Source organism: Drosophila nasuta, chromosome 2L (genome assembly GCF_023558535.2).
Source record: "Drosophila nasuta strain 15112-1781.00 chromosome 2L, ASM2355853v1, whole genome shotgun sequence".
Lineage (NCBI taxonomy): Eukaryota > Metazoa > Arthropoda > Insecta > Diptera > Drosophilidae > Drosophila > Drosophila nasuta.
In genome coordinates, this window is record NC_083455.1 from 17,425,428 (window position 1) to 17,442,771 (window position 17,344).

A 17,344-nucleotide genomic window follows, 5' to 3' on the forward strand; every position below is an offset into this window, starting at 1 on the left:
CCAACCACTTCCTTTTTCACGTGCGCAATTTTGATCGGTATCACGATCATATGTTTGGTTATTACACATTCCCAGTATATCCATATCTCCATTGAATTTTCCCAAACTTAGAGTGTAATTATTTGCTTCATCAGCTATCTTAAAGCTGCTGTACTGAGCGCAACCAATTGTTCCATTTTTCAATACAAATTGCACATTGAGCTCTTGGGGTCGATACTTCGTTAGAGCATGGATTTTCTCCAATCCAAGGAAAAAGTCTCCTTCATAGGATCCGAATCCTTCGCGATATGAGATCCAATTTCTATTAAAGTCCTCACTTCCATCAAGTCGTTGTTGTATAACTAACCATCCAGGTCCTAATGGCTCACTATCGCATTTAACATCAAATATATTATCCTTATAAACTTTAATCGGGTAAACACCAGAATTTCTTCCAAATGGAACACAATCACTTGGAGTTTCATTTTTGGCTATTATTGAATTCAATTTCCTAACTTGTCTTTCACATAATGTGAGTTGCCTTTCATTTCCTTGAAAGTTTGCTTCATTCTCCTTGCTATTTTCGATCTCAGGATTATATCTAGAACTAATTTCACTTAGTTCTTTTAATTGAACCTCGCAAATTTCCAAATTCTTAGATTTATGTCTAGTTTCTTCTCTATATTTATCACAATCTTCAGATTTTGTTCTTAATTTTTCAATAGTTTGTTTATGTAAATCAATTTGAGACTGCAAATCAGCATTATATATAGAAGTATTTACAACCTTTTCAATAAGACTAGCATTTAGTTCTTTTAATTGAACCTCGCAAATTTCCAAATTATTAGATTTATGTCCAGATTCTTCTCTATCTTTATCACAATCTTCAGATTTTGTTCTTAATTTTTCAATAGTTTGTTTATGTAAATCAATTTGAACCTGCAAATCAGAAGTATTTTCAACTTTTTCAATTATACTAGAATTTAGTTTCTTTAATTGGTCCTCGCAATTTTTCAAGTTTTTAGACTGACATTTATGCTGTTTCTTTTTATAATCTTCAAAACTTTTATATATGTTGTCAAACCTTTTCTTATGGAAAGCAATATATTTTTCTTTTTCAGAAAGTTTAGAATTAAGTTCATCAACTTTTGATACTAGTTTCATTGATATCTCAGCTAATTCATCCTTACATTTTCCATAATCAAATACCTTTTGAAGCTGTATTTGAGATCGTAAGTCATTTACCAAATCATCATTCCTTTTTCTTAAGTCTGTTATGATTCTATCTTTTTCTTTGCTTTGTTGTAATTCCTCTTCAACCTGACGGACATAATCAAGCATAGGTTTGACTACGGTGTAAGAATAAGTACGGCACTGGTTTTCCATATCTCGGTTCAATTGGCAAGTCTAGCGAAATTAATGAATATTTAGTTTTAGCACTCAGTTTACGCTTTAAATGTTTACACTCACCTCGTCCCCAATAGCTGCGATAGCTTTGAATTTATATACTATGAGTACAAAAACAATATTTATTACTTTGCGTCTCATTTTAATTTTGGCACAGCGCTCTCGATCCAGACGAAATCGAAACTAAATGACTAATCTGACTTGGTTGTCTCTTTTATACGAAAAAATGAAATCTATATATGGATATACTTATGTACATTTGAATAAGTATATAAATGTGGGACATGTCTATGTTTAATCTTCGCATACTTGGCAGAAGTATATGTTAAATCTAATATTGAATTAAACAAAGTACAGCGAATACATATTCGGCGAAAGTCTCTATAAGCTGAACTGGGACTGTGTCTTACTTTATATTGAAAGTATTGTCACTATCTCTTCTGCAGCTTAAGCACAGATTATGAGAACCGCTTTCGTCGTCTTTGCGACCATATTTTCATTGAAAAAAAAAACAACCTAAAACAATTTTAAAAATAAGGAAAGATTATTTTTATAGCACTAGATTAGTACTTTAATTAGAGCTAAGAAGGGTTTTGGAATTTTTTTCTCTTTGTTTTCTGTTCTGATAATTGCAAATATTAACAAATTCGTATGCAAAATCCAAAAAAAATTTCGAATTTGTATATTTTATCGTTAAACAAGTTCCTTAAATCAATCTTACCTCTAACAAGTAAGAAAGCTACAGTCGAGTGAAACTCGACTGTGAGATACCCGCTACCCATTTTGAATAAAAGCAATATATTTTGCGGTATAATTCTCAAAATATACCATACTATATGTGGTATATCGATATATAACAGCATTCAAAATATACCATAGACGGCTCAATATACCAGATTGTCGGCCAAAGCAACTAAGACCCTAGTAAGTAGGCGTTTTTGCCCATACAAAAGTATTTCTTTAATAACTTCCACAATTTTTATCTGATCGCAATAAAATCAGGAATCATAACTACTATAGCTGTTATTGTATATACCAAACTTTGCAACTCTAGCTTTAAAATTACGCTTGCTATTCGATTTTTTTGATTTGCGAGGGCGGAAGTGGTCGTGGCAAAAATTTGAAACAAACTTGATCTGCGTGCAAACAAAACAAATGCTGTCGAAAAATTATAGCTCTATCTCTTATAGTCTCTGAGATCTAGGTGTTCATACCGACAGACGGACAGACACACAGACGGACAGACGGACATGGCTAGATCGTCTCGGCTGTTGACGCTGATAAATAATATATATTCTTTATAGGGTCGGAGATGCCTCCTTTTACCTGTTACATACATTTCCTGTCGACACAAAGTTATAATACCCTTTTACCCTATGGGTATCGGGTATAAAAATAGTGCCAATCCAAAGCTTTAAGAATAACCTTCACTTATTTTTCAATTTTTTTTTTTGTCACTGTAAAGGTCGCACGCGACATACATCTGTCAGAGAATTACCAATATATCAATTCTCACATCTCGCATCGAGCCTCAAATTGCTTATCACCACAATGTCGACGACAATTTATTGTTTCTAATTTGCTTCGCGACAATCTTTTTGGTGACATCATTGGCAAAGCAAAGTAAAACAGTTCATTATTGTAGATTTTGATACCCCCTTACCACCGATAGGGTAGAAGGGTATTATAACTTTGTGCATCTACAAAATGTATGTAACAGGCATAAGAAGGCATCTCCTCAGACCCTATAAAGTATATATATTTTTGATCAGCGTCAACAGCCGAGACGATTTAGCCATGTCCGTCTGTCTGTCTGTCCGTATAAACACCTAGATCTCACAGACTATACGAGATCAAGATATACATACATATATATATATATATATACATATATAAATACAAACGTAGTTTGGTACATTCAATAATAACTAATATATTTATGATTCCTGAAAATTTGGAAGTTATTAAAGAAATACTATTGTATGGGAAATTCTTTCACATACTAGAATTATTATTTGCTATTAATTGCTGACCGGTAATCTGGTATATTTTGCACTCTATTATGATCTATTTTGAATATAGTATTATATAAATACACAAAATGTAATATGAATTTGGTATATTTTTAGTATTTTTGTGTTATATTATTTCGGTATATTTTAGCAATATTGCCTTGCTCTTTTGCTTTTATTTAAAATGGGTACCGGGTATCTCACAGTCGAGCACACTTGACTAGCTTTCTTGTTGTAGTTGACGTAAATAATATAAAATAAATTTTCCATTTTTAACTTATGTATATTTACTTCCTCCTTTAATCCAAGGGACGTATGAGCATATTAGCAAGTTTAATAGTGGGGTCGCAAGTCGGTATTTGATAGCGGACTCTTAGATTTGTATTCCTGTATAAAAATGATGTATACAAAAGATGAATAACAATTAACTGCAATATTTACCTTGGGTAAATTTTGTAAAACCACCAGCGGACTCCATGATCGAAGATAAGCTTGATATTTTTAATCATATATGGTTCTTCACTATAATAAATACTGGGTATGTCTAGCAAATTACTAGTTCCGTTGCAATAACCCAATGTTACTTCATAGCGATTATTTCTATATTTATTTTTATCAATTTTAAAGTTGTTGTACCGAGCATATTCATTACGATCGTCTGATAAAACCAAATGAACATAGAGCTCATACCGTTGCGATCTCGTCAGGCGATAGAGCTTTTCTAACCCAAGGAAAAAATTACTTTTTACGAAACTGAATCCTTCGCGATACGAGGACAAATTTCCATTAATCATATTTTCACCAATACGCTATTCTATAACTATCCATCCAGGTTTTGCTAACTCGCTATCGCATAAAGCATTGAAGGAAGCAACATCCGAAACTTTAATTTGATGATCAACATTTTGACATTTTGTAGTGGAATACAACCAGTTAGAAAATTTGACAGAATATTACAACATCCAACTAAGTTGTGTTTGACATAATTCATGTTCTCTTTTTTTTATCTGTAATTTCGTTTGCGTCGCCTCCAATTGCGTCACAATTGTTCTATGATGCTGCCAACAAGTTTCGATCTCTGTCTTTACACGATTCCATTTAACACAATCTTCAGAGTGTCTTGATATGGTTTCCTTAGCCTGACACAATTTTAGTTCGTTGTCTTTTTCTAGTATTTTGTTTTTACAACACTGTAACTGATTGTCTGACTGTTTCTTGTTGCGAATATAAATGTCTGCAATTTCTTGTTCCTTTTCAGAAAGTGTAGAATTAAGTTTTTCAATTTGAAACTCTTTTAATACTAACTTGATTGATTTCTCAGCTAATTCATTCTTGCATTTTCCATAATTATCAATCAATTTCCAATTGGTATGAATTATCTTTTGAAACTCTAGTTGAGATCGTAATTCCTTTACCAAATCATCGTTGTTTTTCTGTTCAATTAACCTTTTTCTTAAGTCTGCAATGATTATATCCTTTTCTTTGCCTTGTTGTAATTCTTCTTCAACCTGACGGACATAATCTAGCATAGGTTTGACTACGGTGTAAGAATAAGTACGGCACTGGTTTTCCATATCTCGGTTCAATTGGCAAGTCTAATAAAATTAAATATTATTCAGTTTTAGCATTCAGTTTACGCTTTTAATGCTTACTCTCACCTCAGATCCAATAGCTGTGATAGCAGAGAATTCGTATACCATGAGTATCAAAACAATTTTTATTTCTATGCGCTTCATTATGATATTTGCAACTGCACTCGATCCAGTAGAAAACGAAATTAAATGTGGAATTCAAATGGCATCGCACTTTTATACATGAAAATAAAATCTTTGCTGGGTAATAAATATAAATAAAAATGCACAATCACATCAAAGTTCAAAAATATATGTATTTCTGCCTTATCTCTCCGAAAATGTGCTCGACTGTGAGATACCCATTTTCTCTAAAAGCAAAACATACCATAAGTTCTATTTGGTATACCGAGATATTTTAATACATTCAAAATATATGTAAAAAAAAAATACTAGATTGTCAACAGTCAAAGTTTGTCAAAGCAACTGAAACTGAAAATAAATTAGTTAAATTAAGTTTTTAATCAGTTGTAGTCAGATTTACAATGAGTAACAAATTTGTTTAAACAAAATGTGCAAGTTCGTTCAAGTTGGAGATTCTTAAATGATTTTTAAAAGACGTTAATTTTTCGAAATGTTTATTAAATTTGTTGACCTTTAACTCAAGTTTTGTTTTATATTATGAAATATGTTAAAGAGATTTCATTTGATGAATTCATTATCTGCTGCCCGAATTAATTGAGGGTGAAGAAGCCAAGCAGACTGACCGGAAACTAGAAACCGGAATTTGGCGCATGCATCGACATTGTGTGGTTGATCCTTGAAGGACATTCAAACTGCCAACCTCTAATTAGTCAACAGTAATCCAGACTGCTTGAGAGAGAGAAAGGAAACACGCTTTAACCAAACAAATGCCAACTTTGATCTATTTACAAGCAATTATTAACGCAGCAACAAAAAGAGCAACAACTAAATGGAGACTACAAACGATTTTACATTTTTGCTTAATTACACACGAGTCTCAACTTACAACCCCCAACCGTCCCCCTCACCACTTTCGTATGCTCCGCTGTCACTTTGACTTTGGTCTGGCCAAAAAATGAGCTGCCTCTTAAAACTCTCTTTCCCCCTCTCTTAACTCACGGTTCATGGCTTCAACTGAGTTCTCTCTCTGTCCATGTCAAATATTTGCACAAAAGTCCGTCGCTCCACCCTTTGCAGCTTCCCTTGGAATTGTGACTATGGCTTCAAAGCGGGGAAGTGGGGGAACGCATGGGGAAGAAGCTGCAATGATGATGAGCAGCGCCAGACGCAGCTTATCATTGACGACAAAAAGCGCAACGCAACGTCGGCGTCGGCGTCGTCGACGACTGCTTTTCGGGGTTCACTGACTGTCAACATTGGCTGGCGCCCTTTTCCCCCTCTCGCTCCCACTCACAACCTTTGGTGCTGCCAACTTGCACTTTTTGCGTGGTTATCCTTGGCTGCCAGCGTTGCCAGACAACGCACAGTCAGCGCTTTTTCGTTGAAATAATATAAAAAAGTCGCGTGGATCAACAGAAAAAGTTGTTGCTTTTCCTCTGCCCCACAAAAAAAAGGCAAAGAAATCATTTTAAATGCGGCTTAAAATTATCTTTGATAAGCGTGGCGAAATGTGTTTCTGCTGAGTAATTTATAGGCAGGCGCTCAACTCGACGACGACGACGACGTCGGCATTAAAAGGTCCTTCAGATCAAAGTCGTCGCTGTCTAAGTTGGTTAGGGCAAAAAGTTTAAGCGGCTTACTTTACTCTCGCTGGAGGAGAGAGTTAAGGGGTCAGTACAGCAGTCGAAAGGGGGGAAGTGGGGTTATCAGCCAAGGGGGGGTCATTAGTGACAATAGGAAAATTTCACAATTAATTGGGCGTATTATGTCTAAGCGCAATTATTATTTAAATGAATTAGAATTAGAGCTTGCTTATTATTTTGAATGTATTACTTAACTTTTTATTTTTATCAAATATTTTTCCTAGATTCATTATATTTAGATTTAAACTAAATATTGTATGGCGCTCAATATCAAAAAAACAAGAAAAAAGTAGCATCATCATATTTAAGTAATATCCTCTCAATTCGTCGCTTATCTTGTGTCCCTTACAATAATCTCATAAAGCACAGCTCAGAGCACTTGCAAGCAATTTTGCTTGAGCATATATTGATTTGGAGCTACCTCAACTTGTTCCTCGCTTTGCTCTCTGTTCTCTTCGGTCTGCTCAACACTCTTAGCTTTGCTGTGCGGCCACAAGTTGACTTACAAATTGACATTATGAAGCATGCGTAACCATAATAAAGTAAAGAGAAAACAAAGCAAAGCAAAACAACAAGAATGAAGTTCTGCTAGGCAACAACAACTACAATGCAACCGCCACTTGACTGCACTTCTTTTAGTTGTTATTGTCGTTGAGTTTTTGCACTTGATTTGTGAAGCAGATGCTTCAAATTTACCTTCTGTTTTAGTTACCGTTTGCTTGCAGTTAGCAAAGCAAATACAACAGCAAAAACATTGCAAAAGCAAAGCAAAACAAACGCAAGCAGAAGTTAGGCAACAAAAAAACTGTACAGTAAAATGTACTCTAGTAGTTTGAGTAAAAATTGTGTTTGACTTTGCTACGAAGTTACAGATGAAGGGCAAAAATAATGTACATAGCAAACTCTTGTTTTTTGTTAAAACTACTACTTATAGTACTTTATAATATTTTTATTGCATTTGCTAACAATGCCAATTTTTATAATGTAATATTTTGTTATATTTTTCAATTGGATTTTTTAATGGTTGTTCTCTATACTCATTATCTTCTAATCTGATCCCTTTGACTACCACATATCCATATACAGTATGTCAAGAAACTCTTTACACACTGAAAAATACACATATTTTTTGACTTTGCATGCAAAACTAACGCCTTTAGTTATTATTTTTCAATATTTTTTTAATGCAGATCTATTATTTAGCAAATTTTAAATTAGTATGTACAAAAATAGAAACAATACAACGAAAGGGAAAATTTTAAATCAACAAAATATGAGTTTACACATTTTTGACACTGTCAAGAAAGTGTTTACACACTTTAGTTTTCGATTCTGCTTTGTTCTATTTTTCGAAAAAACTGTACTTTATTGTTATCTATGCTTCTGCACTATTCACTATTTTTGCATTCCTTTTCATTCAATTGCGAAATTTTTCTACGCACTTGTCAAAAAGCTGATTTTTAAATTATTTAACATGACTGGAGCTAGATTGACTTATGAAGTTACCCAATTAACTTATTATAGTCACCAAATTGGAAAATCTGTAGCTTAGCTAGTGGAGCTTATGGGGGTATCGCGAAAAATAATTTATAATGCTCCAAATCGAGCCGAAAATGAAGACAAACTGCAAGCAAAGTGTGGAAATGGTCGAAAAATGGATATTGACGAGTGGGCAGACCGCCTTATTATGGGCAAGGTCCGTCAAAACCCCCAAATTTTGATCAGAACCCATGCCAAGAAGTTGGAAGAAGGGTGTGACACCGTCAATTCACATGAAATCGTCCGCCAACTAATTCTGTGGAGCAAATACTATTTTCCCAATTTTACTGTCAGAATGATGCTGCGCTGATGTAAGGCTGTTAACGGCTTGTGCCATACTCTAGTTGGTCAATCATTGTAGTATAGCATTTTTTTTGGTTTGGACATAGAATACGACGTCATCCCAATAGTTGTCTGGCGTAATTCTCATATTAAAAGCCAAAATTTAAGCGTTTTCAACATTTACTTTCGAAAGCAGCGGCTTCTTACGCGCAACGGTTGCAACGGTTGAAGAGTATTTGCTCCACAGAATTAGTTGGCGGATGGTTTCATGCGAATCGACCGTGCCACACTCTTCTTCCAACTCCTTGGCATGGGTTCTGATCAAAATTTGGGGGTTTTGACGGACCTTGCCCATAATAAGGCGGTCTGCCCACTCGTCAATATCCATTTTTCGACCATTTCCACACTTTGCTTGCAGTTTGTCTTCATTTTCGGCTCGATTTGGAGCATTATAAATTATTTTTCGCGATACCCCATAAGCTCCACTAGCTAAGCTACAGATTTTCCAATTTGGTGACTATAATAAGTTAATTGGGTAACTTCATAAGTCAATCTAGCTCCAGTCATGTTAAATAATTTAAAAATCAGCTTTTTGACAAGTGCGTAGAAAAATTTCGCAATTGAATGAAAAGGAATGCAAAAATAGTGAATAGTGCAGAAGCATAGATAACAATAAAGTACAGTTTTTTCGAAAAATAGAACAAAGCAGAATCGAAAACTAAAGTGTGTAAACACTTTCTTGACAGTGTCAAAAATGTGTAAACTCATATTTTGTTGATTTAAAATTTTCCCTTTCGTTGTATTGTTTCTATTTTTGTACATACTAATTTAAAATTTGCTAAATAATAGATCTGCATTAAAAAAATATTGAAAAATAATAACTAAAGGCGTTATTTTTGCATGCAAAGTCAAAAAATATGTGTATTTTTCAGTGTGTAAAGAGTTTCTTGACATACTGTACATCTTGACCGTATTTTCAATTTTGCTTTTTGTTTCATGTTCAGCATTTCAAATATTCGACTATCCTACATACATACAAACATATATATACATAAGTGTATATAGTAGCAGCATTGGTTGCTGTCATATTACCCTTTCTACCTTTTTTTGTAACTTTTGACTTGAGTTTGACTTTTTTGTGCTCTGTCAAAGTGACAGGCGATTTCTCCGCTGTCCGCTTTTGGAGCACAGTTCGCAATTCCTTCTTCAACTCGGCAAACTTTTTTAATAGATTTCAAATTTCGCTCCTCCAAATGCCCCACAATGCTTTTCTCTAGAGTAATCAAGCAAATTAGAGAAAGACCCAAATCCAAATTGTGCGCCATCTTTAAGTTGGTCCCCGGGTAATTTGGGCGGCAAATTGTTGACAGCTTTTTGGGGGGCAATGTCGACAAATGAAGATAAATGTGTGTGTGCGTAGAAGAAAAAGAAAACGAGAAAAGTGTAAAAAAAAATATGTACGTATATATAAACATAAGTATACTGTAAAAAGTGAGGATTTTTTAAAGTATTTTTGTTTGCGAAAATTAAATGAATAACTAATACACCCGCTTTTACCGACTTGCAATTACAGGGTATTAGGCTTGTAACTGTAACTGTGCTATTGAAACAAATGCGATATTCTTGTTAAGTCGATAGTCGAAGGAAACTTTTTTTAAAAATGTATTTTCGCATACTTTGTTGCTGCTTCTTCTTTTTCGCATGATGAAGATGAATTGCACTTTGAACTTTGATAGAAATGTACAACAAGCTTTCTCTTGCCTTCTTCGTCTCTCTCTCTTTAGATTTTGTTGTCCATGTTGTGCGCGTAAAGTTGCAAAGTTTTTAATAAAATTGTTGCGACTGCATGTGTTTTTTTTTTGTGGATCAAATGGCAAAAAGCATGTTGTTGCAATGTTGTCTATAGGGGGCATAAGGAAATGCAATAATTGTGTCAAAATGCCCGAGCGCTCTCTTAATGTGTGCCACAGTTTGAAAGTCATTGAGCTCCCATTCAAAATAACTGCCAAACTGCATAACACAATTACGCAGACAAAGTCAGAATGCCAAACGAGCGGGTTAAATGAGCAGGAAGAGTTGTGGAAGAGAGGGTTGCAAAGTTTCAAAGTTTCAACGGTGTGCATAAAACGCCAAACAAAAGTAACAATTGCAATAACAACAAAAGAGAGACGCGATAAAGTCAAAGAAATTGCGACATAAAAGTGAAACTTGCAAGCAAATTAGAAGTTGGTGTGAGTAAAATTGGGAGAGGATGCGCACACAAAGGCAAGCGCGATAGTCAAGTAATTAAAATATTAGGTGTGTCGCAGTGATTTGAAACGCATAAACAAAAAAAAAAAGGGATGAGAGCACGTACGAAAGAAAGGGAAAGCTGCCGCATTTATGATGTTTAATTACATGTGTGCAACATGATATGATGATATGTTTATGGTTCATTGACTTTGACTATGCTTATTTCAATACCAGTAGCTCTTCCACCCATAATAATAAGCTTTAAATACGCTTAAATTTCTACTGGGTTGAGTGAAGTATCTTCTTCTTTGTTTACTTGACGATTTTCAGCTTGAGAAAACCTCAAATAGCATTAACCTGATGGCCATTTGCTAGTTCAAACATAAAAGAGGAGCGCTTGTGAAATTGGGTCAACTAAAGCAAAGTAGCGAAGAGCTAGAGCCATGACTCGATACTCGGCCAAGGAAATGGATAACTGGGCGTGTTTGTGCATGTGGCTAATAGGAGGTATCGTTTAAGGTAGCAGTGGCAAATTTGAATTAGCTTGACGTAGAAAAATTGAAACCTTCAAAGTCATTTGCATATTTAAAGTAGCATGGTAAAAAGAAAAAATGGAAAACGGAACATCATAATTTGACAAATGATATTTTTAGGTAAAATTAAAGTTAGTAATGAAAGTGATAATTAAAACGGAGGTAACCGTAATGAATGGATACAATATGCTGTTACAATATTTTGAAACGTACTTTATATGCTACCAAACTTTATTTGCTTAGCTTTAGAGAGCGCTGCTCTCTCACTCTTTACTTTGCCAAAGGCGAGCTTTAGAACAGAAATAACTGTGGCCTCTCGTCAGGCACTGTAACCGCAACTAAAGTTAGCAACGCAGCTTCTGTCTCTGCTGAACAGTTGTTGTTGCCTGTCATCAGGCGCAGTCGCAGCCCGCAAAGGAAATGCTGCCTCTCACTCTGTTCTCATCCAGAGCTATAGAACAATTGTTGCCTCTGAACAGGCGAAGTCAGCAATCGTCTCATTCGCTATTGCTGTGCTGCTCCAACTAATTAACACTTCTTTTTAAGCTTTCGCTGATTTGCTCTAAAATGTACCGTTTAACGACAGGCAATTGTTTTTGCGTCTTTATGTGTACTTATGTTATCTCACTTACTCCTTTACATGGAACTGTCACTGCCTGATTTGCAAAATTGATCTTTGAATTTGGCTGCTGCGCAGTTCTCGGTCATTTGTTCTTCGACATTTGCCGGGTGAAGAAACTGAAAAAAGGCGCTGCGCGTGCGTGAAAATATCTATTTTGTGGGCCACATTTTTAATTAGTGCATTTTGTAGTCACCGTGTTGCAGTGTTACATGGAATCATTTTAGATTGAGAATTTGCTAGTTGTTTTTTTTAACAAGTTGACAATTAATTGTGCTGCGTGCGTCCGTTTTCTATAGTACACGATTCTATTTGTTGTAAAACGATTCGCCAGTGTTGTTGAAATAACAATTTATACAAAAAGAAATCAATATGTTTAGTAGCCGGGCTTCGTTTATGGGCAATCGCCGCATGATTTTTGATTTCTCAGAAAAGAGCAGCGACATTTATATGGAGTGAGTATTGTGTGCATCTAAACCTACACTGCAAAAACTGAGCTGGTAGTAGTGACTCAAAAACTACACAGCATATCGAGCTGTAGTGATTCTAAAACTGTACATAATAAGCTTAAAAACTATCGTCTCCTAATTGCGTACTTTTAAACTTACCTTTACACACTCTCTTAACTGCGATCTCATCTGCCTTCCTTTCTCTTTGCAGTGCATTTGGTATGAGCGATAAGAGTAGCAGTGCAACCAACAGCCTGCCAAATAGTCCAATTCATAGCAACAACAACAATTCATCACTGCTCAACAACAACAACTCGAGCTTGGTGGGCAGCAATAATTCGTTGAGTGTCATTCCCTTTGGCAGTGCCAGCAACAATAACAACAACAACAACATGTCAAGCGGTTTACTGAGTAACAACAACAACAACAGCAGTAACAATAATAACAACAATCCATGCAGTGCCAATCGTAATGTTGTCAGTATGGACGATGATTCATGCTTTCGCCTCGACTCGGACACAACAGTTGTCACCTATGGCGAAAAGGAGCCCGATCCCGATAACATCAAGATGTTTGTGGGCCAAGTGCCCAAGAGCATGGACGAGGCGCAACTCCGTGAAATGTTCGAAGAGTACGGACCGGTGCATTCGATCAATGTACTGCGCGATAAGGCAACCGGCATTAGCAAGGGTAAGTCACTCTTAAGACTTATTGCACTCTCTTAACAATTGCACGTATGCAAAACATGACATACTGCTTGTCGTTCGCTTTACGCAGCTTTTGACTGCACATGTGTATGTGCCTGCTTTGTTTCCATTTCGATTCATTTTATCTGTAAAACTCGCATATTTTATACTCTATAATAATTTTAAATATTTAATTGATTTTTATTTATAATAATATATACTTTCCGATATATTTTCCCTTTAACAAACTATTGGTTATTTTTTTGTTTTATTTCACTTGTAATCTCTTTTATTATTTTTGCATTCGAGCTACTGTATTCAAATTAGATTAAACAATGAATTTAAGAGAACAGCAGCACAAAAGCTTCATTTTCAATGAGATATTGGCTAGTATGTTGTCTCGCTCTGTTGGCTTTTGCCTTTTATGCTTTGAATGCAATTTGAAAGCCTCTCAAATGCAGAAGCAGCTGCTTTGCTATATCTCTCTCTCTATTTCCTCTTCATTTTTCTATTCATAACGGCATTTCCACTTAGTCTATTGCTATTTCAATATGACAATAATGAATGCCCATTGTCAAAATCATATCATTTTTTTTTTTGTAGCTACAAATATTTATTTTTGTTTAGCGACTGCCCATTGTTATCCTTTTTTTTTTCGTTACACTGATTTAGCTCCATTTCCCTTTCCTACATCAACTACTGGCTGCTGTCTCTCTTAAGCACTGTGCCTCCCTTAAGCTCTCCCACTCTCTTTATTGCTTTGGGTTGTGCTGCAGTTGACAGGCGACGGCAGCGGCTTTGAAATGTGGGCGTTTGCATGGTCAGCATGTCATCAATGGGCGTGGCGCTCGTAAGAGTGTGTGTGTGTATGTGTGTGCGTGTGTGTGACAAAGTAAAAGCGCAAACAGTTTTAGGAAGCACTTAAGTGGCGCGTTGTGTTGATGATTTATGACAGCGAGTCAGAGAGAAGGCGAATAAACGGGAGAGACAGAGCGAGAGAGAGAGAGAGACATTGGTATGAGCCTTGGGCTAAGTGCCCATACAACACACATACGTGTGTGTGTCTGTTTATCACTTGAGCTTAAAATCGCGCGCGGCATGCCACAAACACAAATCGACACAAATTGCATTTGAAAGTTATTATTTATGCCTGTCAAATACGCAAAAGAAATATTATGAGAACAGTGCGAGACAGAGAGATAGAGAATAAAAAAGGGGGCTGTGTGGGCGTGTCACTGACCTAAAAAACTAATGTAGAGTCCAACGATTTTTTTTTTACACTTTCTTTTGTGGAACTTTTGTCGTGTGTCGTTTGCACTAAACTGAAGTTTTGTTGTTTTCTGTGTCCCTCTTTTTTTTTTGTCATGTGCAGTTTTATTTTGGCTGCAACTTCCTGGCTACAACATTTCCATTTAGCCTGGCCAGTAACTCAGTTTGGCCCAGTTTTCCTTCTCTTGACTGCGACAAAAAGTTTGCCGCTCCCCCTTCCTCTTATGATGGAAATTTTGGATTTTTGCTGTTGCAATTTTTATGGTAAAACGCTTAGCCAAAAGCCAATAGCACCAGAACTCTCCGCTTTTCTCCACTTGTGGGTGAACAACTATCGCTGTCCCGCTCGCACTCGCTCTGGCAAATGGGAAATGGGAAATGACACTTTTAAGCGCGACGATGACCTCTGAACCAGAAAGTCGTAAATAACCCTACACAAAATTTCCTTTTCATTTCGACGCAAACTTCAAGAGTTCCTTCCCTCCCTATTGCTTCTTCTTTGTGCCGTTCTTTTTTTGCTTTGTTTTATACATTTCTGGGCTAATGCCTTTTGGCTAAAAACTTGTTTTTCTTTCACACTAAATTTCGTTAGCGGCCAAGTTACTTTTTCGAGTGGATTTTCAATGTTGTTTTGTGGGTGTTGTTATTGCGGTTCCACTGTGGTTGCTCCTTCTCCTTACCTTACCTCCACTTCTACTTCGTCTCCACTGTGGCTAGCCGATAGCTCAGGAATATAGAGAGACAGTCAAGGTAGAGAAAAGGTTAAGCTCTCTAGAGTCATAATTTATTAGAATTTGCGGCAAAGGGGTTTTTACCTGTAGTGTTGGAGAGGGGTAAGAGGAGTGCAAGGGCTTGCGGTTGTGTTTCAGATTGTTCAGGTGTAAAGCGCGTTGGGGGTGCTGTTTCAGCTGTGTTTTGGCCAAAAGCATTTAATTTGATGGGTTCCCTTGTTAAACTACAGAGAATTGCATTTTGAAGGGTATGACAGACTAAAAACAAACAATATTTATTCAATTAGTGAGATTTATTTGGATTTATTTAATATTTATGGATTTACTTCATAATAAGTTTATTTTTTAATACTGCATTATTATATAGATATAATTTTGAAAAGATATAACATAATAATAAGAAAATTGTATCTCTTTTGACCCACTATCTAAAAGCTAGCATATCTCTTAGCCCATTACAAACATGTATTTTTAATATTTTGTTCATTTTTGTGGGTTTTGTAAAATGTTATGAAATGTTTCGTGTTTTATAGTACCAAGTTTTCTGAGTGGCATTTTGATAAGGGTGCGTGCTAAATACGACAGCGAGTGACAAACTATTCACAAATTTCACTTTAGCTGGAAATATTTGTTTTAACTAAATTAGTGGCTAATTTTTAAAGAATTTATATATTCCACTTCCAAAATATAACTAGAAAAACGTCTGAGCTAAAGCATAGCATTTATTTTGCGCCACATTAAGAGCTTTTCTTGTCAGCTTTTACTAGTTTGTGATTTATGAGAAATATATATAGAGAAAAAATAGAGACAAACCGAACGGAATGCTGAAATATAAAAACCGTAAAGTGGCTGACCAAAAATCACAGAAAAACAAAACCAAAAACGAATAATATAATTCAACTGTGTGTGGGTTTTTGTCAGGCTGGCAGCAGATTCTTTTTAGCGCCTCCCTGCGCCTTCTTTAACATCTTCGTTTTTGTCGCTATCTTTGCGCGTTTGCCTTGAGAACTTTATTTTGCAAAAAAGCTTTCGCCTCGCTCTCATGCTGTCTCGCTCAGCAGCTGTCCGCTGTCACCAAAAAAGAAGAAAAGAAAAGAGAAGAGTAGCTGAAAATGAAACGCACTTACTTATCTACCGGCTACATCAGCCTCCTCTCTCCTTCTTTCACTTCCGGACTGCTCGCTCACTTTGTGCATCTGACATTTTTATTTAGCCGCTTGCAGAGCGTGAAAAATGCATAAAATTTCACTTAATTTCCAAAAGCTTTTCAATTTCAAAGTCTTTTTTTTTGGCATTTCTTGAATTTCGTTTTTTACTTTTTTTTCCCGATTGTGGTCTTGACTTTTGGTGTCCACTGAACTATTGCTAAACGTTTGTCACTTTCACTGGCAGGAGAATAAAAGCGAATTCACCCTCTATATGGTGGCTATAAACTAAATTCGATTGGAACTGCAGTTGGAGTTGCTGCATTGCAGCTCTTGATCTGATTCTATTTCAGCATATCGTCATCTCGCTCACACGCCCTCTCTCTCTCTGTCTTTTGCTGCGGCTCCAGTCGTCCAGTAAATCTCTTCGCAAAAGTTTAATGACATTGATTTATTTTACTTCGATTAATTCGTTGCTTTCTCCCTCACACAACAGATTTCTTCTGGCACAACATCTTTTCTATACACAAACATACACACCCATACACACACAACATCCTTTGGTTGGACTTTGGCACGTCTCGGCCGCTCTCGATTTCACATCTTAGAATCCTTGCCACGCCCACAATAGCCTTAGTCCGCCCATTGCTTTGGATTAAGTTTTTGTCCAAAAAACGTGACTGGATGTCGTTTTCAGCTTTTGCCACCGATTTTGTTGTTGTTTTTGTTACTTTATCCGCATTGTTCCCTCAAGCAAAAGCTCATCCGCTCTCCCACAACTCTTCTCTTTTATTTCTCTCCCACACTCCCTCGAACTTATCTGTGTGTTACTCCGTTTTGTTGCTTGTTTTGCTGCTTTGATTCTAACTGCAGTTGACATGCACATAATGGGAATTGAGAGATTTCTCTTCTGCTCTTGCCTGCTGCTTTACCACCTCTCTCTCCTCTCCTCCCCCTTTTGATGCTTCTGCTAGTCTTCGTATTTTACTTTTGCTTATCGCGCGATTGGTTTTCGTCTTTGGTTTCCGCCTCTCACAGTTTGTTCTTTCACGTCCACAATCTTTCTCTTTCTCTCTCTAGCAGACGATATTTTATTGCATTTG

The 17,344-nt window shown here is 36.1% G+C and overlaps 2 protein-coding genes across 4 annotated transcripts in view; one reads left to right on the forward strand and one right to left on the reverse strand.

The window, feature by feature from the left end:
* The window catches only part of LOC132794752 (CUGBP Elav-like family member 2), a 146,087-nt gene that overhangs the window by 83,368 nt on the left and 45,375 nt on the right, over positions 1 to 17,344 (forward strand). For 2 of the 3 annotated variants that reach the window (XR_009633331.1, XM_060805065.1), the window contains exon 3: positions 12,622 to 13,100. Coding sequence is in view for 1 of the 3 variants with exons in the window: in XM_060805065.1 (XP_060661048.1) it covers positions 12,622 to 13,100 (479 nt within the window). In the remaining 2 variants the exon portion in view is untranslated. Of the gene's footprint in view, positions 1 to 12,059; positions 12,417 to 12,621; positions 13,101 to 17,344 lie in introns of those variants that run through there. The other variant, XR_009633332.1, reaches the window with a different exon arrangement.
* LOC132798816 (angiopoietin-related protein 1-like) lies at positions 3,550 to 4,801 on the reverse strand. The gene is made up of 2 exons (XM_060810803.1): positions 3,840 to 4,801; positions 3,550 to 3,785 (listed from the first exon to the last, which is right to left on the reverse strand). The coding sequence occupies exons 1-2, from the start codon at positions 4,190 to 4,192 to the stop codon at positions 3,698 to 3,700; spliced, it is 441 nt and encodes a 146-aa protein (XP_060666786.1). The 5' UTR covers positions 4,193 to 4,801; the 3' UTR covers positions 3,550 to 3,697.

Excerpts from the sequence above, each read along its gene's own strand:
- LOC132798816 (XM_060810803.1), bottom strand. The coding sequence starts at position 4,192 with ATGATTAATGGAAATTTGTCCTCGTATCGCGAAGGATTCAGTTTCGTA. Across the intron at positions 3,786-3,839 it reads TTTTACAAAATTTACCCAAG|GAATACAAATCTAAGAGTCC; the intron begins GTAAATATTGCA and ends ATTTTTATACAG.